This window comes from Lutra lutra, chromosome 9 (genome assembly GCF_902655055.1).
Source record: "Lutra lutra chromosome 9, mLutLut1.2, whole genome shotgun sequence".
NCBI lineage: Eukaryota > Metazoa > Chordata > Mammalia > Carnivora > Mustelidae > Lutra > Lutra lutra.
This window is the reverse complement of record NC_062286.1, coordinates 35662447-35687599: the sequence shown is the minus strand read 5'-3', so window position 1 is coordinate 35687599 and position 25153 is coordinate 35662447. Positions and strand designations below refer to the sequence as shown.

Genomic DNA, 25153 nt, shown 5'->3' with positions numbered 1-25153 from the left:
ACCTAGTGCACCCCAGGGTCTGTGCTGGCTGCTCACCTCGGGCAGCACCAGGGATGGTGGGGGGGGGGTGTCGTTCCTGAGGGGTCTTAGGAGATAGCTGCTCTGTACTTGTTCTCGGTGATATTTGATGTCTGCCATGTGTGACAGAGCAAGGGACACACAGGTCGCCTCCTGCAGCCCCTGAACTCTCACATGCACATGCCACACAGTCATATCATGTGCACACCTACCAATACACCTGTGCCTCCACCACACACGAATGAGCACACCCACCCACCACGCCCATGTGGGTGCACACCCAGGCGCACCCACTGCTCACACCCTCATGCACATACCCATGTGTGTGTGATCACATACACGAGGTGCACAGGAGAGCCTGCCTCTTTGCCTTGAAGGAAAAGGGCAGACCTGGGCCCTGAGTGTCAGGGCCCAGGTCTGTTGTTGTCTCAGACACTCTCTGCACGATTTCCATGGAGCCTTGGTCCCTCTGGCAGGAGAACGGGCATAAATCATGGCCCTGGTCTCCCAGGCCTGATGCAGGGGAGAGGAGAGGGGATGGCCCTAGGGGCCCTGCGTCAGCAAAGCAGCCGGTGGCCACCTGTGTTGAGTGGTTGAGTGGTCAAACCCCCTCTGGGGTGCTCCCAGCGCCATTCCAGCCCCTCCCCTCTGCCACCCCCCAGAACCCCTGTCCGTCTGTGCTGTTGGCTGACATTTGCTCCTGACCCTTCCCTTCCGTGCCGAGGCCTCTCGCGGAAACACTGCTGCACGGGAATGCATGTGCGGGGTCCGTACGCGCTCCTCGGGGTGAGGATAGGGGAATGGATTTTGCATGTGGCGGAAATGTGAAGGCACTAAAAGTTCATGCAACTAGCTTTCCTTGGAGGCTGGCCTCTGGACAGTGCTGTTTGTTCTGCAGTGGGGTAAACGCAACGCCATTTGCTGTCCGGATAGAAACCAAGAGCCGGGGTGAGCCCCAGCGGTGTGTGTGATGGGGTCCGGTCTGCTGCTGCCTGTGCTGCTTGGGGCTCCAATACCCCACTGGTCTTGGCCCCCAGGCTTTTTATTTATTTATTTATTTCTGAAAGCTGGCTCCTCACCCAGCATGGGGCTTGAACTCATGACCCCAAGATCAAGAATCACACGTGACCGAGACAGCCAGGCACTACCTCTGATCTTTTCTGGGCAGCAGCCCAAGAGCATCACCTCAGTGTCCCTCTCTGTCTCACCCTCCCTGATCCTCTCCGCCCAGCACCCCCAACCCCAGGCTTCTCTCCCGCTGGTGTGTCCCGGGTGTGGGTGGGCATCGAGGAAAGCAAGCTGGGGGCCGAGATTGTTGTGTTCAGGGTCATAAGGAGGGGGCCCTGAGGGGCCCATATATCCCACCTTGAGCTCAGGGGGGGTTCCTGGAGGTCAGGAACCGAGGCTGAGCTGTCAGGATGTGTTTGCTGGAGACTTGTCATAGCCCAGAGCCGTGGGCGCAGGAGCAGGGGTGGATGGAACAGGGCCCGGGACACCTTCCACGGCTCAGGCCCAGCCCAGTGCATTGCCCCGCATAGACACGTCCCCCAGATGCCATGCCAGGCCCTGAGAGGCTATGTGGCGTGTGGAAAAACAAGATCCTATTTCATTGTATAGGGTACGCCCTGCAGATCACTCTGTTTTATTAGAGTCAACAGAAGCTCAGGGAGGTCACATGACACAGCAGGTCACAGGGTATTAGGGGAAGAGTAAGGGCTCTGGCTGGGAGCTTTTCCACGGGTTCCGGGCGGGGCGCCTACCCTGATGTGTGTCTTCCATGTCTTTTCTCTCGGGGAACCTCCGGGATCTCTGGAGGCAGCAGCCACTCTCACAGACTAAGGAACTGAGATCCGAGCGCACCCCTGGCCTCCATAGGGCCCAGCTCCCAGACCCTGCCTCCTTAGTCCAAAGACGTACTCTGTGTGCCCCTCTGGGTTGGAACGGCTGGTGTGGTCACACTGAGGGCTTGGCGTGCACAGGAAATGCTAGTGTGCCCAGATGAGGCGCTTCTCCTTCAGGAAACTTCCTGGGCTCTGGGTGCAGAGAACAATCAGTGCCTTCAGTGTCTCTCAGTCCCCGAGCTCAGCGAGGCCCCGCTGCGGTGTCTGGAGTGCCAGTGCCTGTGGAAGGCAGGAACAAGGCCGAGACACTACACCCTTGTTGTCAGGGGTTTTTCCATTCAGATGAAGCAGTTCAGAGAGACAGATTTCTGGGACGGCTTGGGGGAAGAAGCCAAGGCCGAGGAAAGCACACGGATGTCCCTGAGGCTGAGGCGGCCTTGTCATCAGGAGCCGGGATTCAAGGGTGCGATGGCTGGACCAGCTGTTGCTGTGCCTGGGGGTCCCTCCTGGGCTGTGAAGGCCCCCACATGGAACTGGGAGCTGGCCTGCTGCAGTGGCCTCTGAGATGGGCCAGAGCAGGGAGTACAGGGGAGCCCAGGGCAAACGCTCTAACCCCAGCACCCCACCCAGGAGGAGCGCCCAGCCTTGGCGGGAGACTGTCCCTCACTAGTCCTGGGGGGCCTGTCCTCAGTGACCCAGAGGCTGGGACGCTGACCTGCTCTGCATGTCTCCCCAGCTTCCAAGTCATTCCTGTCAGGATACCGGAACATCTCTCCAAGAGCCTGGCTAAGCTACCAACAGGGTAGACTGCTTCTCAAGTCTGGCTCCCCAGGAGGACAGAGAGACTGGGTTTCTTCAACTATAAAACTGTCATCAGGGGCACCTGGGTGGCTCAGTCGTTAAGCATCTGCCATGATCCCAGGGTCCTGGGATCAAACCCCCGCATCAGGCTCCCTGCTCTGCGGGAAGCCTGCTTCTCCCTCTCCCATTCCCCTAGCTTGTGTTCCCTCTCTCGCTGTGTCTCTCTGTCAGATAAATAAAATCTTAAAAAAGAAGAGAAAGAAAAAAAGAAAGTCACCATGTCCCTTGGGTTTTGGGTCTGTCACTCTGCTACATCTGAATAGTCTCATGGCCTGTGCTGGGGCCTAGTCCGCAGTAGGCTCTTCCACTGTCCCACAAGGCCAGCTGCTTCCAGGCGTGGGCAACAGGGTAAGGTCAGCAGGCCTTGTCAACGCTGGCCCTTGGCCACACTTCTTGGTTGTCAGAGGAGTCGCTCAGGCAGCAGCAATGGTGTGTGGGACCCTGTGGTGGGAGCTGGTGTTGGCAGGAGCAGGGAGGAAGTCCATACGCAGACTGAGGGTCAGTTCTGGGGAAGATAAGTGGTGGTCCCTGCTGGGATGAGGGGTGCGATGGAGCTGACCTGACAACTGGTGGCTGGCTTGTCACCCTGCCAGCAAGCTGTGTACTTAACATCAGTCTGGGGACAAGAAGTTCCCATAGGAACCCATAGGCTGTCTTAGACCACGTGGCACTCTGCTGGGGAACAGTGCCAGGCAGCAAGGAGTACAGCTTGCCCGGCCATCTTGTCTACCTGACCCCTAGGCTCTTTCTCAGCCCTGTTGCCCTCTGGACAACAGTCACCCCTCCTCCTCTCTCTTCTCCTCTCCCTCCCTGACCCTTGAACAGATGGTTCGCAACCATCCACGAGTGAGTGGAGATCCGTACCCCAGGCCATCTGTTCTTCCAGGAAGTATGGGCGAGCAGATGTATCGGTCACTCTGTCCCCCAGGAAGGCTCCCCTTCTCCATCGTCCTTCTCTGCTGAAGGGGCCACCGGGTCAACCTAGAGTCCGTGATGGCATTTCTTGCTGCTCTGTCTATAAATGACATGGGAATGCTCTTCCTCTTCAGATGGCCCTAGAGACTCCCCACGGGGTCGCAGGTACGGGTTGAGGGGGAGCTGGTGCAGCAGTTGCCATGGGCACACGAGTCTCTTGCTACGTTCTTACCTGAGCCTTCCAGACCCTCTGTGCCTGCACTTGGACATCGCCTGTGCACATGCTGATAGAATGATAGATGCTGCACACACACATCTAGGCCTTTACAGCCGAGGGAGAGGTTGATACTCAGTGCCTGATGGGCAGCAGAGGTTGGCTCCATGAGAGCTCAGTAGCGAGCCACTAGCTCCATGTCAAAAGAAAAGATCTTTGCCAAAGAAAGATGGCTTTACTCCAAACCCAGGGAGACCATGGAATGTTCCTCCTGGGGACGGCCATTGGCCTGTAGACATGCTGCCTTGCCTGGAACGCAATGGGTGCTTGTGAATGTGCAGGGTCACAAGGCCCAAGGGGCAGAACTGCTGGTCTGTGGCCTGACGTGCTGCCTAGCCCTTGCTTGCTCTCAGGAAAGCAAACGGTTTCGAGCAGCACACTTTGCAGCGGTGTACAGGAAGGCCCAGCCAAAGCTTACTTCCTTTGACCAGCTGGGAGAGCAAGGTGCAACAGTTCGTCTTTCACTTCGGAGGGAATATTTTGACTGGGCTGTACTTGTGTATAACAGAAACCCCAAATAACAGCGGCTTAATTTAGACAAAGATATGAGAAATCTGGGCTAAGCAGTGGCTGGCACCAGGTTAGCAGCTTGGAGATGTCAGAATCAATGTCTCTGGGGTTTTGGGTTTTTTTGAGGGGGAGGGGGTTGCCCTTTTCCTCACAGCCCCAAAGTAGTTGCTTTGGTTCCAGCCATCACGGCTTCATTCTAGGCAAAGGGAAGGAGGAAAGGGTGGTGCCTTGATCAGGAAAGCAACACTCTCATGGAAATCTCTGGAAGATTTCTTCCTGTATTTCACTGGCCAGGACTGAGCCACCTTGACGGCAAGGAAGGTGGGGGACTGTTGGTTTTTTTGTTTTTGTTTTTGTTTTTTTTAAAGATTTTTTTTATTTATTTGACAGATCACAAATAGGCAGAGAGGGAGGCAGAGAGAGAGGAGGAAGCAGGCTCCCTGCTGAGCGGAGAGCCCGATGCAGGGTTCGATCCCAGGACCCTGAGATCATGACCTGAGCCGAAGCCTAAGCCACCCAGGCACCCCAGAATGTTGGTTTTTAAAAGCTGGTTACATTTCTGCCTCCAAGAGAATCTGAATTCCGTAGGTGAAAAAGCAGAGGAGGATGAATACTGATGTGGCATTCTAGGCCACACGGACTTTATGAGGTTGTTTTGATGACAGAATGTGCTGGTGGCCAGAAGGACCTTAGCCAACTGCCTGGCCCATGCTAGGTGCCCAGTAAGTGTAGGGGGTAGAGGGGATGGCCAGAAGTTTCTGCTCCAGTCATCCACTCGTTTTCCTCTACCCTCCTCATCAGAGGGACCCCTTTTCGTCTCCCCATTCTCTGCTCTATAGAGACACCAACAGTGCTGTGATTTGGTGTCAGTGAGCAGAGACCAGAGGTCAAGAAGTAGCCAAAGGTCAGGACCCTACCCATCCCTCAGCTCTACGCAGGGCCCCTGGCTCCTAAGCATCCCAGGCAGAAGGCTGGGTGAGAGCAGGCTGCTCCTTTTCTGGCCACAGAGAAACCCTGGGTCATGGGTGAGGCCCACTGCAGTGAGATCACACTCTCACCTGAATATCACACCACCGGCACCTCCTCTATTGGTGCTGGGAGCTCCGGAGCAATGCCCACCTCCCCCACCCCCTTCCCAGTCCAGGAAGCTGCAGCAGCCCTTCTGCCTCCAGGAAGAGTGAGCTCCAGGGTCCTGGGGAACCAGAGCAGGCACAAGGTGAAGGGGCTGGCCTGAAGGTAGGAGTAAGGGCTGCTTGAGGACGTCCACCCTGGCAAGGGGCTGGCCATCTCCTGGATGCTCTGGGCTGAGGGCTGGGTGGCAGGTGGTCCTGGGGAAGGCTGAGAGAATAGGAGGCAGAGACGGAGGACAGAGGAAGGAAGAGGGAAGTGCAGGCCAGAGAGGCTGAGACCCTGAGGATCAGGGTTAAGATCAAGAGGAGAGACAGGCCAGAGAGGGGAGAGAGAATTCCAGAAGGAAGGCTCTGAGTGTCAGGTTGGGGAGAGGCAGGCAGAGGAAGGACGGAGCAGGCTGGGGGTGGCCTGCACTGTGGCTGGTCAGGCCGAGCTGAGGGCTGGAGCTAGGGCTCCCAGGATGGGGCCTGGCCCAGGGGTGGCAGGGCATGGGGAGACCCCAGGCCCAGCCCGGGGGGCTGCTCTGAGGCTTCAGGAATGCCACCACGGCTGCAAGAAGCACCTGGGAGACATCATCAGCTTCTTCTTCCGCTTCATCTCTGGGAACCTGGCTCGAGGTGAGGGCTGCTTTGACAGGACCGGTCAAGGGAGCAGAAGAAGCAGGTTTGGGACTCAGGACTGCTGAGCCTGCCTTGTAGGGGGTTGGGGGAATTAGAGGGGGTGGGGACCCCAAGAGCAGAACTGGAAGGAACCCCCCCTGGCTCTGGGCCCTGCCCTTCGACCGCAGGCAATGAGTGCCAAGCCGGGCTCCTATACTCTTGGGAGTATGGGAGGGAGCAGATGTGGGAGGGGATTTCCTTCTCCCGGAGCGCAGACTCGGGCTCAGCCGGGGCCAGCAGGGAGCAGGAGGCTCCAGGGCCAGCCCACCTGTCTTGCCCACACTGACTCCAGTGCCCCAGCCTCTCCCCTTCCCAGAGACCCTTTCTTGTTCCCTCAAATAGAGGTGTGACTTCTGTAGTGAGGATGAAAGAAATTGCTTGATCAGTAACAGCCGTCTTTTAAAATCTATACAACCAACCAATTGCCCCTCACCAGAATGGGTGTTCTGGGGCCAAGCAGGACCAAGACCCCGCATCAGCCGTGGGGACCAGGAGGCTGGCACAAGGAGAGGGCCTCCTGCGTGTGTCAGGAGCTCCAGACACTGAAAGGAGAGACCCTCAACAGCTTGGGGCTTCTGGTCCTTTTGTCTTTCCCTGTTATTAGAAGGATATGAGGGGAATTTGGCTGAAGTAATCACATGATTCTCTAAAGAGATATCAAATGAAATCCCTGACACATAAACATGAATCAGTGTAGACATGTGATGTATTGGTTTTTTAGCCAAAGATAAAAAATGCTTCTGTTGCCCAAAGATGCTCATAGACCCTGAGGGACGATGTGCCCACACTGAGTGGGGCTGGGCTGAAAAGCCTGGCCTCTTGTCCCCTCTCTGGGGAGTGGGGGCCTTGTCCCCTGCTCTGATTCCTTGCTCTGACCCGAGAGCCGGGCACAAAGCCTGGTACGCCAAATCCTTGTCAAATTAATGAATAATATTTAAAGAAGAATAAAAACACAAAACTGAGCATATAACCAATCCTATCAATCATCTCAAAATTGGTCAGATAATAATGATTTCAAATACTGAAAAGCAGTAATAGATCTCTAAATATAAGACAGGATTCTGATATAAAGAAGGTTTGCAGAGGGAGATCAGATGGAGGTCTGAGTCTAAAGCAGGGGTGGCAACCTCAGGAGCCTTTAAGGGAGGGGGACCCAGTGTGGCTGCCAGAAGTGGGGGCCCAGGGTCACAAGCCAGCTTTTCAAAGGCAGCGGAAGCTCTCTCTCTGCTCGTGATGCCCCTTACCCTTGCCTCCCAGCTGCTGACCTTCCCCATCTGAGACAGCCATTGTGGGGGTGGGGGGGAGGGGATGGAACTTTGCAGACCGTGGGCCACTCCTCAGGGAGGGGAGACACCTGGGGGTTAGGCTTAGTGGCAGAGGGATGAGCCTGGAGTTACCAAGCCTCCGGCATGTCCCCACATGCTGCTTCTACTAGTTGCTCCTGCTTGTTCCTGCTGGCTAGTGATCAGGAGTGCCTCTCCTGCCCCTGCTCGGCCTGGGCTCTTCATCTGTCCCGGGGGATGGATATGTGTCATGGTCCCTACTCCACGGGGTGCGTAGAGAGTCAGCAAGACCCCTCGCTTACTGAGTTTCCCTGAATGGGAGTCTTTATCGTCCAGTAATCTCATGCACCTTTTTCAAGCCTTTTTACATGCTTGATGGGCTTGCAGACTCATGGGAGCTTTTTCTCACTCCCTCTGTCTCTGTACCTCTATCTGTCTTGCAAGGAGGAAGGAGGCTGCAGGTCTGTGTCACCTAAGGGTGCAACCTGCCTCCCTCGGCTTCAGTTTCCTCATCTGACAAAAAACAACCAACCAAAAAAAAAAAAAAAAAAAAAAAGACAAAGAGTTGACCTTGCTGGCCTACTTGTGAGCTCCTTCCAGCTCTGGATGCTGGTTCTGGGCATCACAGTAAGTGGGGCATGCAGGGAGCAAGGAGCCGGAGAGCAGGCTGGTGTCTGCTCTCAGACCAAGAGACATGATGCTTGAACACGATGGCTGGACATTCACATGTGGGACAAGCCGGGGGAGGGGCAATTCCTTGTCACCTCTGACTCTTCCCGTCTTCCCTGTGGGATTGCTCTTCCCTGTCCTTGGGGGAATTCTGTGCAGGTCCTGTGGGTGTCTTTCAGGGGTTCGTGCATCCTCAGGGAATCCTGCCTGGCCCAGATCAGAGTTCTAGACCCTCATCCACTTCAGGAGCTCCCTCCTGCTGGCTTGTCTCAGGCCGGAGTGTGGGCAAGGTCCTAGGCATCTCTAATCCTTGTCCCTTGTTCACCTTGCTTCCCACCTGGTTCTGGTGGCCAGGCCAATGCCAGCTCCCTTCCTTTGCTCACGATGCCCCTTGACCCCATCTCCCAACTGTTGAGACTCCCCCTCTCCAGGCAGCATGAGGAGGAACAGTGAAGGTGGAGTCCCCCAGCTCTCTTCCACAGGGTCCAAGGGGCTCTGGGGAAATGCACCCTCTGCCTCCAGGACCATCACCCTGTGGGTGTCCAGTTTCCACCCCTCGCCCTGGCTGTCTTGGCCATTGTAACCATGGCCTTCACCTGACCTCCTCCCGGTGTGGGTCAGACCCACCTGGCCCCAGACACAGGCCCAGACCCCAAAGGCTTCCTAGAAGGACCTCAGTTGGACAGAGGACTAGAGCCCTTTGGTGTAGGAGGAGGGAAGACAAGTGCACCAACCAACCTTTCCAAAGATGTTCCCTTTCTCTGCCTCACCAACCTTTTCCTTCTCTGCCCCCTGGCGGGGTGAGGAAGGATGAGTCACAAGACCGGTTTCCTAGGCCCTTTGTATGACCTCCAGAGTTGGTCTCTGCTGCTGGGCCAAAGCCACATTTAACACCTGGATGTGAGACATGGAGTCCACATCAAGATGGGAGAGAGCCTTGTCTTTTGAGCCCCTGGCCCCACCAGGAAGCAGGCACCCAGGCCCCTGGGGCTCCCAGGGACACCGCATGGGGCAGAGGTGGGAAAGGGCCAGGAGCCAGGGAAGAAGGCTGGAGATTGAGATTGAGGCCGCAAAGCCTGGAGGTTCCAGACAAAGCTGGGCACAGCTGGCTTGCATTGTCAAAGCATCATTCTCTGTGTGTTAAAAATATCGTTCTTCCACAAATAGACAGTGAGTGTGTGTCAAGGTTCTATTGAAGTACTTAATAAGGAAACCAGCAGAATGACAAAGCTGATTCAAAAGAGAAAGAAACACAGGGATTTTTAGAGCGGGTGGAAATAAAAGGGACACAGAGCTATGACCTCTCAGTTAGATTGAAACTAAGAAAGATCCAAGGCAGTCAGACAGCCACCTGCAGGGCTATCTTCTCTGCCAAAGAAAAGAGGAAATCATGGCCTCTTAACAGTTTTATAGGCTTGTGAAATGTCTGGGACCTCATCCCCTGTACATCCCACTTCTGCTCCCCTGGAGAGTCCGAGGCTCTGGGTAGGCATTGGACAATGCCCTAGCGGGACTGAGAGGCTGGGCAATGCCCAGCTGGCTTTGTTCCCACACTTTTTGAACAGAAGACCATCTCTGGCGCTCCCAGCTGGTAAAAGGTAAACTGAGGCACGTTAAGAATTTCAAGTTTATTTAAGCACACATCAATTCAAACAGGGCAGCGCCCACCCAAAAGTGGTGAGGATCGTTCCGTAGACAGGAGCTTGGGGAAGGGTCTTATAAGGCAGGTGCCAAAGCAAAGCAAGGAAATATTTGAATGGCGGTGGCTGATGTGGTTGCCTTATTTGGGAAAGCCTGGTTGGCTGCTCGTGATGGGTTGTTCTTAAATTTCCTAGGGTTTGGGCTCGGTTGCATAGAGCTAAGGCATTACATAGAGCCATCACAGTCCAGTGGGCTCCTTGTTTCATCTCTTAAACAATTCCCCGTCCCCCGTTCCGGTCGTCTTTCATACGTGAGGGATTAACTGGCCGCTTGTTATTACGGCCACTCTCCGTCACCCTCAGGGTCAGTTCTGATCTTGTCGGGAATCACAGATTATGACGTCAGGCTACGGAAGGATCACTTTTGCTGTTCATCTCATCGTTCATCTTGTTTCTGCTCATCTGAGCATAGTGAGACCATCTGATGTACTTCTGATGGTTGTGAGCATCTATTTCAGACCCTGGAGAGAACACAGTGCACCAGGGAGATCACCGCGATGACTCTCAAGAGGATGATAATGACAAGAGATTGAAATGTGCTCCTTCCCCAGGGCACCCACGAGCCCAACCAGTTGGTGTCCAGTAAATCAAAGAACGTGTCTGAAGAGGCATCATCCTATTTAGCTAAGTGGCTTGTTGGTTAATTTCTCATATGTGAATTTCTGCTGTACCAGTGGCCTTATCCAGGTACAGTAGGAGGTAAATGCTACGGCAGACTCCTCCTTGCTCAGACAACAAGTAATCCAGAGCAATTTTATTATCTAAAACCAATTTATCAGCTTAAAATAATGGCTGTGCCCAAGAGGCATTTTTTGGGGTGTCATATTTCGCTACCCTTTATACCCTGCCTTTGAAACCCCTCCAAGAAGTTTCACAATCTAGGATTTGAGCTGGTAGGTTGTGCCATCCCACTGAACATGTCCCTTAGTCCCAAGAATTGGTCAGCTCAGTAAAATAGCTGTGTCTTACTTCAGGTGGCGGCACCCAGGGGCTTCCCAAACCTAGGCCTAGATGGTGCAAGCAATCAGGTATTTAATAAAAGCGTTTCCATGGAAACAAAAGGAAAGCCAAGGTTAATGGTTAGAGCAGACTATAAATGGGTTTCTGAGCCCAGAGGGAAGCCAGTCAAGAAGATGTCTCCATGTTGGCCTCCTAGAGGTAGGGCTTAAAGCCACTTTTATAGTTTGGATGTCTCTAGTGGTGTCAGGGGTGTTACGGAGAACTTTCTGAGCGACAGGCACAAAGCTTACCCACCCATGAGCTGTTGTGCTGATTTCTCTAAAGTTTATTATCTAGTTGCCTGGCATTAGTTGGCAGGGCTTTGGGAAAAGGAAAGTGTTTGTTCTTAATGAGTCCAAGTCAGAGGAAGAAAATTAGAAACGTTAGTTTGGAAAGCCGTAGCCAGATATCAGGGAAAAACTGGAAGAAGTTAGGATCCAAGCCAGTTTATAGGTAGAAAACAAACCTCAAAGACAATGAATGGGACTGGAATCTAATAGCCCCAAGGGTTTGTGATAGTTTTCTACAGAAATTATAATTTTACAGAAACTAAATTTGCAGAAACAAAATTTCCTTCTTTACAATTACCCCAATTTCTAGCAAAGATAATAAGATTAATGTATTTGCAGCGTAAGTTGTCTCATTAAACTTGGCCTGATTATTTATATAAGAATGCCAAGAACAGTGATTTTAAGTATATCCTTAAATATAATATTCCAGTTAAAGTTTGGTCATATCTAAGGGGCTTTAGTGGATCTATAAAGTCATTCCTGGTTCATTAGATTTTTTTTTAAAGCCTCTTTAGTCTAAGAAGTCAAGCCAAAGACTTGCCCAGTTGTGCCCTATTACAAGGAGAAGAGATTCTTATTGAACTTACATTGTCATAAAATCTACATTGTCATAAAAAATAAGACTAGCCAATAAGAGTTTCTGGATTTTGGAGGGATCAGGCAGAGAGGAAGAAAAGATAATGTATTATTATTATTATTATATGTTATTATATATCACATATAATAATATATATTCTAATTTTGTTTACAAAAGAATACTTAACCAAATTGCTGTGTTATAGATAACTTAAAAAAAAATAAAGGAAAAGAAGCATTTTTAAAATCCAGAAAACAAAACGCTGAAGACCCAGCCATGCTTCAGAGTAATAAAACCTATAATTAGGGCGCCTGGGTGGCTCAGTGGGTTAAGCCGCTGCCTTCGGCTCAGGTCATGATCTCAGGGTCCTGGGATCGAGTCCCGCGTCGGGCTCTCTGCTCATCAGGGAGCCTGCTTCCCTTCCTCTCTCTCTGCCTGCTCTCTGCCTACTTGTGATCTCTGTCTGTCAAATAAATAAATAAAATCTTTAAAAAAACAAACAAACAAAAAACCTATAATTATCCTCACCAATCCATGCAGTCCCACGTCATTAATTATTTTTTTAGAGACTTATTTATTTATTTTAGAGAGAGAGCGAGAGAGCAGGGGGAGGGGCAGAGGGAAAGAATCTCAAGCAGATACCGCCCGCCCCCAAGCTGAGCACAGAGGCTGACTAGGGGCTCGATCCCATGATGGAGACCATGACCTGAGCCAAAACCGAGAGTCTGGGTGGATGCTTAATGACTGAGCCACCCGGGTGCCCCTCAGGTTTCCCATAGAGTTTCGTGGTATCGTCTTACAGTTATCAGAAACCTCTCCCTGTCTGAATTCTTTCCCCGAATCTCTTTGAAGAGGAAGGCTTTCTGCAAAAGCAGTAGAGGAAAACAATAACTGTGTATAAATATCAGAAGACGTAGAAGTGGCCACGGATTAAAATCCGATGACAGTTCATTATCATGCAGTTAACAAAGGGTTTTTATTATGTCAGTGACATCCTTTTTTTTTTTTTAAGATTTTATTTGACAGAGAGAGAGAGATCACAAGCAGGCAGAGAGGCAGGCAGAGAGAGAGAGAGGGAAGCAGGCTCCCCGCTGAGCAGAGAGCCCGATGCGGGACTCGATCCCAGGACCCTGAGATCATGACCTGAGCCGAAGGCAGCGGCTCAACCCTCTGAGCCACCCAGGCGCCCCAACATCCATTTTAAGATAATTACCAGAATTACGATTGATAACATGATACCAGGGCATATGAGATCTCTAGGAATTTCATAGAATTTCTGTAACACTGAACATCAATAACACGTATCCATACAAATATAACGTAGAGAAGGGTTAGCATCATTCTTATTTGACAATTCTTTCCGTGTAATTTAATGTATCAAAGAAGCTTTAGTGAGCTTTATGGCTCTTTTATAAGGAGCGAGAACTAATCTGCTGAGATGTTCCAGAGCCCTCAAGAGAATTCCAGGGTAGTCTAAGACCAAAAAGACTTCACTTAGAATTTGATTATGGGAAGTTTATACAAAATATCAAAAGGTTTGAACAGTTGATTAAATATGATCTTGGTAATCTATTCAACCAAAGTGATAAAGACTTCTAAGGCAAACAAGGTTTTAAACAAACAAAAAAAACCATGCACACAAAACCTTAGCTTTTTTTCTTTTTAATTGTGTTTTTAGTCACCGTACAGTACATCATTAGTTTTTGATGCAGTGTTCCATGATTCATTGTTTGCGTATAGCACCCAGTGCTCCATGCAGTCCGTGCCCTCCTTAATACCCAGCACCAGGCTCACCCTTCCCCCACCCCCTTTCCTTCTAAAACCCTCCAGTTTGTTTCCCGGAGTCCATAGTCTCTCATGGTTCTCTCCCACTCCGATTCCTTCCCCTTCATTTTTCCTTTCACCTAATGTCCTCCCTGCCTTTCCTTATGTTCCACAAATAACTGAAACAATAAACCTTAGCTCTTTTAATAGAAAAGACTCCCTTCTCCCAGTTAATCAAAAACCTGGTAAAAAAAATATGAAGCACAAGAAATTGCTTTGGTAAAACACAATCTTTGCTTTCCAGGTGGATTATCCAAAGATGAAGGAAAACTTTTCTTAGTCTCTGATCAAGCACAGCCCAACCATCCAAGAATACTTTGTTCTTTTAACAAACGAAAGGGAATTACATTTTATTTTTGCCTAGGCATACTATTGATATTAGAGCTTATTTTTTAAAACCCTTCTTAGGGGCATCTGGGTGGCTCATTCTGTTAAGTGGCTGCCTTCGGCTCAGGTCCTGATCTCAGGGTCCCCAATATCGGGCTCCCTGCTCGCTGGGGAGCCTGATTCTCCCTCTCTCTGCCACTCCCCCTGCTTGTGCTCTCTCTCTCTGTTAAATAAATAAATAAAATCTTTTTAAAAAATAATAAAACCCTTCTATAAAATCCCTTCAGTCTTAATCAGCTCGACCACATAAGATTTTCCCCTCTCTCTCTCCTCTCACTTTCCAGATTCCATTTAGTTTTTGCCCTTTATTCTCCTCGTTCTCATTCTGAAACAACTAGTACTGTCCCGTAGGGCAAAATAACTCCATTTTCCCTTAACAAAAATGCATTTCCTTATTTTATGTCTTTTCTTACCGAAAATACCTCCTACTCTCCTTGTGCGCAGAGTTGTCTCTCTCATTATTTCTAGCGGTTTTGATTACATATATCAGTTAGATTTTTTAACCCTTGGAAACCCTAATTTCTACTGACACTAAGTGCACAGTTGTGGACTGTTACACCAGCGTTCTATAGATTGGCAAACTTATTAATATGTTTCATAATTTCTAAGAGCATACTCTTCCTCATAGGAAATTTTTCCACATGGCACAAAACAGAAGTCTCTTTAGTTAGTCTGTATTAAGAAGCCAAAGTCAGGGGTGCCTGAGTGGCTCAGTCAGTTAAGCAGCTGCCTTTGGCTCAGGTCTTGATCCCAGGGTCCTGGGATCGAGCCCCTCATCAGCCTCCCAGCTCAAGGAGCTCCCTGCTCCCTCCCTTTACTGTCACTCCCCCTGCTCTGGCTTTCTTTCTTTCCCTCTGTGTCAGATAAATAAATAAAATCTTAAAAAAAAAAAACCCAGCAAAGATAGATAAACCTAGGTTCAGTAATGAATGCTCAATATTTTATCTTATTTGGAAACTGTTGGGAAAGGCAGTCTGACGCTACACAGTCTTGGATGGCTACTCCACCCCCTAAGAAAGGGCCTCAGGCCCAGAACACTTCCTTCTTCCTTACCAAGAGGTAAAAAGCTCACACAGCCTTCAAGGGCTTATCCCCTTTTTTTGATCATAGCCCTCCTTGTTTACCTTTCTGAGTATTCTTTTTTCTCTGCTTATAGTGGGTGCAGCATGGGGTACATGGACAAGCCAGGGTTCTACCTGTCCTCTGCAGGGAGGGGCAAGGTTTGTCCATTGCAGCAGGAGAGGGGTGGTCCCAGGTCAGGTGCCCTGCGTCAGCCACCAGGAGACACCTGCTAGCCACGGGGGCTGAAGCCCACTCTGGAAGCCGATCTTGCTCTGTCTCTCGTCTATGCAAGTGAAGTGTTGTTCCATCCAATGCGTGGCTGATGTTTGTTTTCACTGGCAACTCTGATACTACGATGCCGTGGATAGAAGGGTTTAGAGCCCTCTAAGCGGGACTGGTAACCGGTGCTCTATGCCCTCCTTGGGGGGGGGGGATGGGTAAAAAGGGTAGGTGGGCTTTGAATTGCTTCAAGAGCTGCATTTCTGTTCTTGTAAATTTGTAAGACAAATTGGATTGCAGTCTGAAGGCTGTCAAGGGGATGGACCCAGCCAGCTGGCCACATTATGTTCAGTTCTCTTCTTTGTATTAGGGAGAAGGTTTCCAGCTAAGACGGAACTCAAAGGATTCCTACATTCTAGTTTTAGAGCTGTCTTTGGAATGTTTTAATACATTGTTTCACAAAGGCTTCAGGTTGTTGTCCTTCCCTTTTAGCTTAGAAGGCCTTTAAAAAGTTCCTGTCAGGTTCTGAATATAGGTCTCCAATTTCACCAACTCCTGTCCCTAGAAGTCCTCTTAAAAAATCCTTTCAAATGTCTTATCATCAAGTTCGAGTTGGGACAAAGAGTCAATATTCCTGGCAGTGTTAAGTCTTTAAAAGGGACTCTTTTGATTAACGTAGTCTTAGAAGCTTCTGCATACCAATCAAATATGCATCCCACTGTTTTGGGGGAAATTTAGGACCCTTTTTTCTCTAGGGCATTTAGAGATGGATAAGTTTATTTAGGTTAAAAGTTCCCACTGTGGCCATCATGATTCAAGATCATTTTTGGTAAGCTTAACCCACTTGTTCAGACGAATTTGGGTCTGCGCCCATGATTTTCATGCATAGAGTCCTAAATGGAGGAGTCCTAGACTTTCTGGATTTGAAACAACCTGTTTTCTCCCTCCTTCCCTTAAAACAAAATTGTACTTCCCTGAGGCCTCACCTTGGGCTCAGTCCTGTTTCAGTCAGACCTGGTCTGGTTTAAGTTGGAGAGCTCATAATGTTTAGGTTGGACGCAGTCTGGTAAAATAAATACTTAAATGAAGTTGGAGAGCTTGTAATGCAAAAGCTGCAATGCTCAGTTACCTGCGAGGGGCTTACCCTTGACCTCCATTCAGGCGCAGGGAGAAAGCAGAGAGCACAACGGGCTCCGCAGGTACCGATGCCTCATTGCTTGCTGCTCCCAGGGCCCATCAGGGTCTCCTTTGGATTCCACTTCTGACACCAGAGCTGTTAAAAGGTAAACTGAGGCACTCTACAGTTGTCAAGCTTATGTGAGCATACATCAATCTGAATCTGGTAGTGCCAAACCAAAGGCAATTGGGAGAACTGCACCCATGGGACCTGGGGAGGCAAGGCAAGGACATGATTTGATTGACCCTAGCTTAACCCATTGCCTTATTCGGGAAAACCTCGTTGGCTGTTTGTGATTGGTTGTTCTTAAGTTTTATTTTCTCAGATTCAAGTTCCTTAACTCTGGCTTAGGTTTGGGTTTGCTTCCATTGGCTCCCAAGGCCTTGGAGCCATCCCAGTCTAATGGCCTTCTTGTTTGAATACTTTCACGTACATTCACTTGAAGCAAATTGCGTCTAACCTCTCTGTCTCTTCATTTGTAAAAGGACTGTAAGAATAACGAGGTCATGAAGAAGGTTGTCCAATGCCCATGAAAATCTTGCACCTGTGAGGTGGGCTTTTACCGTCTCCATTTGGCTACCACATGGGCTCCAGTACTGCTTGGCTGTGTACTGGTGTGTGACTTTGGGCAAGTGATTTGGTCTCTTTGAAACTGTTTGCTCATCCAATGAGCAGGTAGAGCCTGTAAAGGGCTATGACAGGGCTACCCCTTATAGTTTCAATAGCAGTGCTGAGATAATGGGGACTTACTGTGTTACTCATGGCTGGAACCCCTCCCCCCACTTTCTGGGTCTCGATTTCCTTATCCGGGAAGCAAGAGCTGGAGAGGGCAATTTGCAAGGGCAAGGACCAACTGTAAACCTTGTGATTTCCCCCCCAACTCTTGAACCAGACACAGGGACCTGGGAGCTTGGGGTGCATTTTTGGGTCCTGGATTCTGGGCAAGGACTGCCTTTAGAACCACTGCCCCCTCCTGCCTTTTCCCAGCTTTTCCCTGGATGTCCTCTCCCAGTCCTGAAAGACTCTGTGCCCTTCCACCACTCAGAGAGCCTCCCAAACCTCTCCCCAGGGCCTTGCTAAGGAAGTGAAGTTCATTAAAAGCCAACTGTGAGTAGCCTGATGCTCATTCTTAGGCTTGTGTGGGGAGGATTCCCTGGACAGATACAATGGCCTGCCCAAGTCCCTGCCTCCGCCTGCCTGGCCTCCCCCATTGCCTGCCTCCAAATGGTCAGATCAGAATGGGTAGGAGAGGGATGGCTGGGGATGCACAGGGAGGGTCAGTGGAAAGGGCGCTGACTGGAAAGGTGGGCCAGGGGAGCCCCTCCGGAAAGCTGAGTGGTAGTCACTTGCCCAGATAGAGGGACCCCATGGGCCCCATCATCACCTTTCTGTGCCAGAACTCTTTCCCAGCACGGTGTGTGTGTGGTGCCCCTGAAGCTGTGGGGCCTGAGTCCCTATCCTCTTGGGTGGAGGGGGTTTGGGGATTATTTGGGATTGCAGGGGAGGAAAAACAAGAATAGCTTCCAGATGCTCCAGGATGGGAGGAAATAATGTTTGTGCTGGCCTGGAGCTGCTCAGGGAAAACAGAACCTTGGGGACTGAGCAAATGGGGCTCCTGAGCAGACACTCACAAACTGGAGAGCCTGCTGGATTGGCCTGGCCACCCCCTTCCCGCCTTCCTTCCTCTCCCTCCTTTGCCCTGCTGCCAAAGGGTCTGTCTTGGCAGGTATTTCCCAATAAGTCCACCAGGGGGCAGAAGGAACCAACACGTCTGCCACACTGAACTTTTTTTTTTTTTTAAATATGGTCTTTTTTTTTTTTTAAAAAGATTTTATTTATTTATTTGACAGAGAGAGATCACAAGTAGACGGAGAGGCAGGCAGAGAGAGAGAGAGAGAGAGAGAGAGAGGGAAGCAGGCTCCCTGCTGAGCAAAGAGCCCGATGCCGGACTCAATACCAGGACCCTGAGATCATGACCTGAGTCGAAGGCAGAGGCTTTAACCCACTGAGCCACCCAGGTGCCCCCACACTGAACCTTTTTAAGTGGAAATCACCCGCTCTGAGTTCTCCTAATACCAGCCCTTCTCGCTTCCCCTCCTGCCTCCACATCCTCTCACCTTTGGAGCAGAGGGACACAGGGATCTGGAGTTCCTGGGCTTCCATCTCCCTTCCATGACACATGTTGGCTCCTGATGTCCTGAGCTAAGCCCAGGACAAGCTGGGACCCTCTCTCCAATAGGCCTCCCCTCCCCTCCGATACCCATGATGTGCCTGCCCCAGGGGCCAGGACTCACTGTGCCTTCAGGTGGCAATGGTTCCTTCTTGGATCACCCCCAGAGACCTCAGGAATGTGGGGCAAATCCCAGTTGTTACATAGGAGGGCCTTCTTTAGCCATCCTCCTGGGTGTGGGTGAGGGGACAGGTGCAGACGGGGGTCATGTCCACACCCTGGGCTTGTGCCTGACCTGGGGTAGCAGGCTATCTGTAGCGATCTAACACAAATGCTTCCCAAGATAGACAGACCAGGCTCCCGACCACTAGTCTGTAGCCTGGTACAGGTTTCCCTAGTGAAATGAGGAGAGACAGGGCTAAGCTGACGGTCAGTAAACTAACTGTATTCCCTTTCTGGTCGTTCACATCTTCATTGCCTTTTGAAAGAATGCTGAAGAGAGGGGTGCCTGGGTGGCTCAGTAGGTTGAAGCCTCTGCCTTTGGCTCAGGTCATGGTCTCAGGGTCCTGGGATCGAGCCCCGCATCGGGCTCTCTGCTCAGCGGGGAACCTGCTTCCTCCTCTCTCTCTGCCTGCCTCTCTGCCTGCTTGTAATCTCTGTCTATCAAATAAATAAATAAAATCTTTTAAAAAAATGCTGAAGAGAGATGGGAGTTAAGATTTTTAAGTTTTTTTTTTTATGCCCTTGCAAAATAAAAGATGAAATTTTATGCCCTCTTCCAAATTTGGGGGAAAACACGAGAAGTGTATAAAACCTTGACTGAGGCTGGCTGGAAGAAAGGGGGCTCCAGTTGTGGGACTGGTAGGCAGAGGCCAGGGACAAGGTGGTGAGGGCAGATGTCTTGGCTGGGACCTACGGAGAACATTCTCCCCACTGCCCTTTAGAACAAGGTGCAGCCCTGATGTAGTTCACAGGCCTGGGGTCCCCAATCTGGTGACCTAGAGCTGGTCCCTAGAGGGAGGGACAAGCTGAAGATTGGACCTGAGTGGTGACCTGAATCCTGGTGACAGAGCAGGGAGTGTTAGACAACACAGTCCTCAGAATAGTGCAACCCGGAGCAGGTGAATGAGTGAGGGAGTGAGCAGAAGGAAGAAAGGAGCAACCAAGGAAATGATTGTTCAGTACTGACCCACATAGTCCAGCAGGAGGGAAGAAGCCTCATACCACCTCTAAGTTTTCAAAAAGAAAGCCACAGCGAATGGAAGGGTTAGCAGAAACCAGTAAGTTGTGAGCAGCCTGGAGTCTAAGCCAGGTGATTGCATGTGGAGGGTCCCCAGACAGGTGGGAGGCTCGTGGTTCCAAGGCCACCGTCATGCTGTGGCCCCCAAGCAGAGAGGCTGCCCCAAGTGGGGAGCAAGGAGCCTGGGGGTGGGTGCAGGTCAGGCTGATGAAGAGGGCCGGGAGCCTTGGGCTGGAGTGTGCAGGAATAGGAAGGACAGACTCCCCCCACTCCTTCTCCTGCCCCCTGAGCCAGTAACCCCAGCAGAGAGTGCCAGAGGGTGGTCCTCATTACTGCTCATTCCTCACTTCCTTTCCTCATGCCCGCCTCTCCCACCGGAGGTCTCTCCCAGGAGGTGGCCCCCGCAGAGCGCACTCCACTCAGCAAGCAGCCAGAGGCGGCTTTGCGAACTTAAGTAAGTCATTCTCCTGCCAAAACCCTTCAGTGGTTTCCCTCGAACCTTAAATAAATTCAGGGCCCTCTTCTTCCTCTGCAGGATGTTAGCGCACGCCATCTGCTCTGCCCGGATCATGGCACTGGGGGCCTTTCTCCCCCTTCGGGTCTTGGTTCAAATGTCACCTCCTCAGAGGACTGGTGCTGTCAGATCACAGTGCCAGTACATACCGGGTGCCAGACCAAATGGCATTTGGCAAAGACCACTCTCAGCTTTGGGGATTCAGCCAGACTGTCCACTAGGCCTTGAGCTTCCCTATGTAGATGGAGCCAGCAAGACTGGGAGGCTGACCATTTAGTTCAGGTCTAGGGATCAGCTCTCCCAGCATTACCGGCCACCCCAGGATCCCAGGATCCCCTTGCATTTAGGGATCCCAATCCAATGGCTCTGAGGTGACATGCAGGCTCCCTGCCTGATCTTCCAGGAAAGCCATGTGGTTCTACCCAGGATGCCTGAAGGCAGGGCATGGTTTCTGTTTGTTGCCAGTTTGCAAAGAGGCTTCTGAGTACTGGCTGCGGCCAGGGCAAGGGGCTGCAGGGGAGGAGACGGAACTGCATACTCCCTGGGCCCTCAGCCATCCTTATACTGATCCTGTTAGGTGGGCATCACCATCAACTCCACCTCCTGGGAGGACCTGAGGCTTAGGGAAAATCTTGTCCATCTGTCTGTCCGTCTATCCATCCATCCATCCATCCATCCATCCAATCAATACATACCCACAAAGCACCTACTGAGCCTGGCACAGGCTGGGAGGGAGGAGGAGCTGGGAGACCTTCCCTTCTGTCCTCCCCTGCCTTTCAATGCCCTGGCTCAGCCGTCCCCGCAAACACACCTGGGAACCCGCCACGGTTGCACTTCAGGACCAGGCTTGAGCTGGCTGTATTTGGGGGACCTGCTGCTGGCCTCTGCTGGACAAACCTGGAGCTCCAAGAGCCCTGCACCTTCTGGAAGAATGGGAGCAGAAGCGAGGCTCTAGGTCTGGTTTATTCTTGGCGCACCCTGCCCCCCATTGGAGATTTCAAAGTCACCCACCTCCCCATCTTCCCTGAGCCTGGGAGAATGAATCAAATACGATGGCAGATGCCACCCGCCCCCACCCCAACCCCCAGTGGCCTTCATCTTAGACCTGCTGAGAACTCAAGGCACAAATGGGGAAACTGAGGCCTGGGAGGGAAATGGGAGCTGTCCAAGGTCACGTAGATCTGGGAACTCTCAGGTCAGTGCTCTTTTCTCTACTCCTCCCAGTTCCCTTATCTTCAGTGTCTCAGCTTGAGAAGCATGAGGGGCCCAGAGAGAGAGAGGCTGAGGGCTCCATCCCAGTACTTGGAGAAGGGCGGTAGAATACGCCGCGGACACCTGAGCCATTTCCCAGTGCTGAACGCACAAGGGATGTGGTTGAGTCGAGTCTGTGGGGAGGCTGGAAGCCACAGTGTGCTGGCGCGTGCTAGTGTGTGTGTGAGTGTGCGCACACGCTCACCATCCACACTTCCTCTACAATCAGGGGGGCCTTTGAGACTTAGCCTGTGCGTTGGGGAAGACACCAGGTGCTGTTCTTAAAGAAACAAGCAGATCCCTAGAGACTGGCCAGCTGACCCCTGGGAGAGCCTGGCCTGTGCAGGTGCCCCCAGAGCCGGGCTCTCAGGGCGGAGGGGCCGTTGGCAGAGGCAAAACAGAAGCAGCGTTCTCTTTTGGCCGTGGTCTTGGCCAGTATTTAGATGTGTCCTCAGTCATGTAGGCTGCTGACAGGTGGCCAAGCTACCTCTTGGGGGTGGGGGTGCCACAGAGGAGGAGGAAAGGGCAGAGAGGGGGTCTCATCATAGCCCAGAGGTTTCTAGAAAGGGTAGGAGGGGTCTGGACTGTAGTCCTGGCTCTGCTACTTACCAGCTGTGTGACCTAGGGCAAGTCACTTGACCTCTCTGAGCCTCAATGTTCTTATCTATAAAATGAGGAGTGGTAATAGAACTTTCCGCTCTGGGCTGCAGCAAGGATTGAGTAAGCTACAGAGGTGACCCGGGAATGCCCAGCACATGATGAGTACGTAGTAAATGCGCCGGCTCCTGGCTCAAGGCTGAGCCTCAGAGTGGCTCCACAACAGCCCTGTTATACTCAGATGACCGACATTGAGAGCACCCAACTTCTGAAACTTAACCTCATCCTGTATGGTAACTAAGAGTCCAGGGTAAGACAGGGGCCCCTGGCATTTGCTCCCCTGTGGTCCTGAGCCAGCAGGACTGGCATCTGCCGCATGTCAGCCCCCCTGGGGTCACACTGGGAGCACTCGCGTGCCCTGAGGTAGGCTTCAGCAGCCCATTTTACAGATGAGTGCTGTGGTTCATGGAGGTCAAGACACCTGCCCAGAGTGACCAAGCCAGGAGAGACCAAGCCAGGAGAGCCCAGCTGTGTCTGACTCCTGGACCCATGCCCTTAGGGAGCCTCCGCCCCAGGGGACCGGGGGAGGAGCTTGGAGTTGCAGCCCTCTGGTGGGCCTGCGGCGGGATGGTCTGCCGGGCAGGGACCCCTGTGTTAAGTGCGTGGCTGGCGCCCATATTCACAGTTAAGCCGAGTAAATATTTACAGCCATTATGGCAATTGATTGCCTTCGATCCTGTGTGCCGCTGTGAGAGCCCTGCTTACTCATGCTTTCTTAAAAACAGCCTCTTCTCTCACACGTCTTTAATAATTCAGCTTCTAATTGTCTCCAAACGCAAGTCCGAAAATGCCAACTCAGGGCCTTTGTCCCTGGGCTGGTGCATCTCCCTTCCTCCCTACCGGGGGTGGCGGAGGGGCTCACCCCTTTCCTGCAGCAGACCCAGGCCTCCAGGCTGTGCCTGTGACCACTTCCGGGAGGGCCTCCGGCCTGCTGGGTGCCGGTATGCCCCACCTCTGGCTGTTGAAAGCGGCAGTGACCAAGAGAGCCTTGGAGTAATTGAGTTTCAGGGCTGAGAGGGGAGGAGGGAGGAGGAAGGAGGCAGGAGCGGGAGGTGTGGCTACTGCTCCCCAGAGAGCCCTGGGAAGCTGAAGAATAGGGAAGGCAGGGGTGGGGACCTGGGGGCAGCTTGAGGTGGCAGGACAGGCCAATTCTGAATGGGTCTCTGGACACACTTGAGACCAGAAATGGCCCCCGTCCTGGGCTGGGGGAGGGTGTGGGGCCTGACCAATGTTTAGTGGGTCCTGGGAGCCAGGTCTCCAGTGCTGGGCTTCTGGGCTGGTATGCAGGGAGTCTGGGGGAGTGGAGTGTCTTGGGGCTGTCCCCCTGGCAGGGTGATGGGGATACTAATAGCACCACTCTGAGCTTATCTTCCCTTCTTCCATCAGGCCCAGTCAGGGGACATGGGTTCTAGGGAAGAGTTGCCTAGCCCTCCCCCTAAACAGAATGTCGGCCCCGTGAAATCCTCATGGCCATGAAGGTCAGGGCCCATGAGACAGACACCGTGGCAGGTACAGCAAGGAGGGGACCAAGCTGCGATGGCCCGACCTGGCCCAGTGGCCACTTCTGTAGAGGGACTCTGGGCCAGAGCACCAGGGCTGTGGCTCCCAGTCCCTGTGAAGTCCCTGGGCTCATGTGGGATCCCTGTAAACCTCTGAGACTCCTCTACCCTCCGGCTCCGGCTCCGGCTCCAGCTCCAGCTCCGGCTCCAGCTCCAGGCCAGGCCACCCAGCTGTGCATTCACTCAACAAGCTAGCAATCTTGTCTGCCAGGTGCTGTTCTGGGCCCTGGGGACATAGCCGGGATCTACGATCAAAATCCCTCTAGTTTATAGGCTATAAAATGAGATTGATATATAAATTATATATTTGAAAGTAATAGGGCTCCAGAAATTACACAGAACGAGAAGTGGGGTGAAGGACCCAGGGAAGGGCTTGGAGGGAATGTGTGACATTTGAGCAAAGACATGGGGGGTGGGGTTTGAGAAGAACCTAAGGGAAACTTTTCAGGCAGAGGGACAGCACAGGCCAGAGCCAGGCATGTCTGGGGAACCGGGAGATGCTCAGAGAGGTCACGGGCACGGCAGCTGGAGAGGGTCTTTGTGAAGCCCGCTGCGGGAGGCTTCAGCTGGTGGTAAGGAGTGAGGCGGAGCCCAGGGACATGAACAGAGCGGTGTGGGGAGCCTCGGAGCTGCCTCCTGGTTTGAGCCAGCCCTCCTGCTGCTGCTGCTGTGAGAAGGAAAATAAGCCACAGCGGCCAGGCAGGTGGCAGGGTCCTTGTGGCCGTCCGGCTGAGGCAAGGTGCAGGTGACAGAGACGGTGAGAAGCAGGCTGGTCCTGGAAGCATTTGAAGGTGGAGCTGAAAGGATTTTGCTGACAGATGAGTGGGAGGGTGTAAGAGAAAGAGGGGAGGCTGAGGAAAATGGTGAGGTCAAGGCTTTTGTCCTGAGCATCGGGACCTCTGAGCCATTGTTCATAGTGGTGGGAAACAGAGGAGCAGACCTGGTGTGGGCGAGGGTGGCGGGTGGCGGAGGGGGTTCCTTAGCTGTATCACGTTAATTTTGAGGCATCTGAGGACATCCTAGTAGAAGTGTTGAGGAAGCAGTTGGTAGTTGGGATATGAGGTGTTTGGGGACTGAAGGGAGAAAATTGGGAGTCATTGGCACATACACAGGATTGAAAACCAAAGGACTGGACCGAAGTGGTCTAGGGCCAAACCAGGCACACACACATGGAAAGGTCTCTGGTTCCTATGCCCATCCCCTGAGCTTGGCCCTGGTGTCTACAGAAGGTCTCTATGGTTTATTCTATTCAGAAAAGCACTTATCCATGTTCCAGAAATTGACCTTGATCTAGTTCTAACCATTGGTTGGGATAAAGGCTCCCAGTTCTCCATGCTTCTTGATCTAGATGTGGGCCCTGGACATT

At 52.0% G+C, this 25153-nt stretch overlaps 1 protein-coding gene across 3 annotated transcripts in view; it reads left to right on the top strand.

Annotated features, from left to right (window-relative positions):
- The window catches only part of KCNIP3 (potassium voltage-gated channel interacting protein 3), an 80121-nt gene that overhangs the window by 12479 nt on the left and 42489 nt on the right, over positions 1 to 25153 (top strand). Inside the window, exon 1 of one of the 3 annotated variants that reach the window (XM_047746160.1) lies at positions 5974 to 6167. The exons of the other annotated variants lie outside the window; for them this stretch is intronic. Coding sequence (XP_047602116.1) covers positions 6011 to 6167 — 157 coding nt within the window. The 5' untranslated portion in view covers positions 5974 to 6010. Of the gene's footprint in view, positions 1 to 5973; positions 6168 to 25153 lie in introns of those variants that run through there. 3 annotated transcript variants of the gene reach the window in all.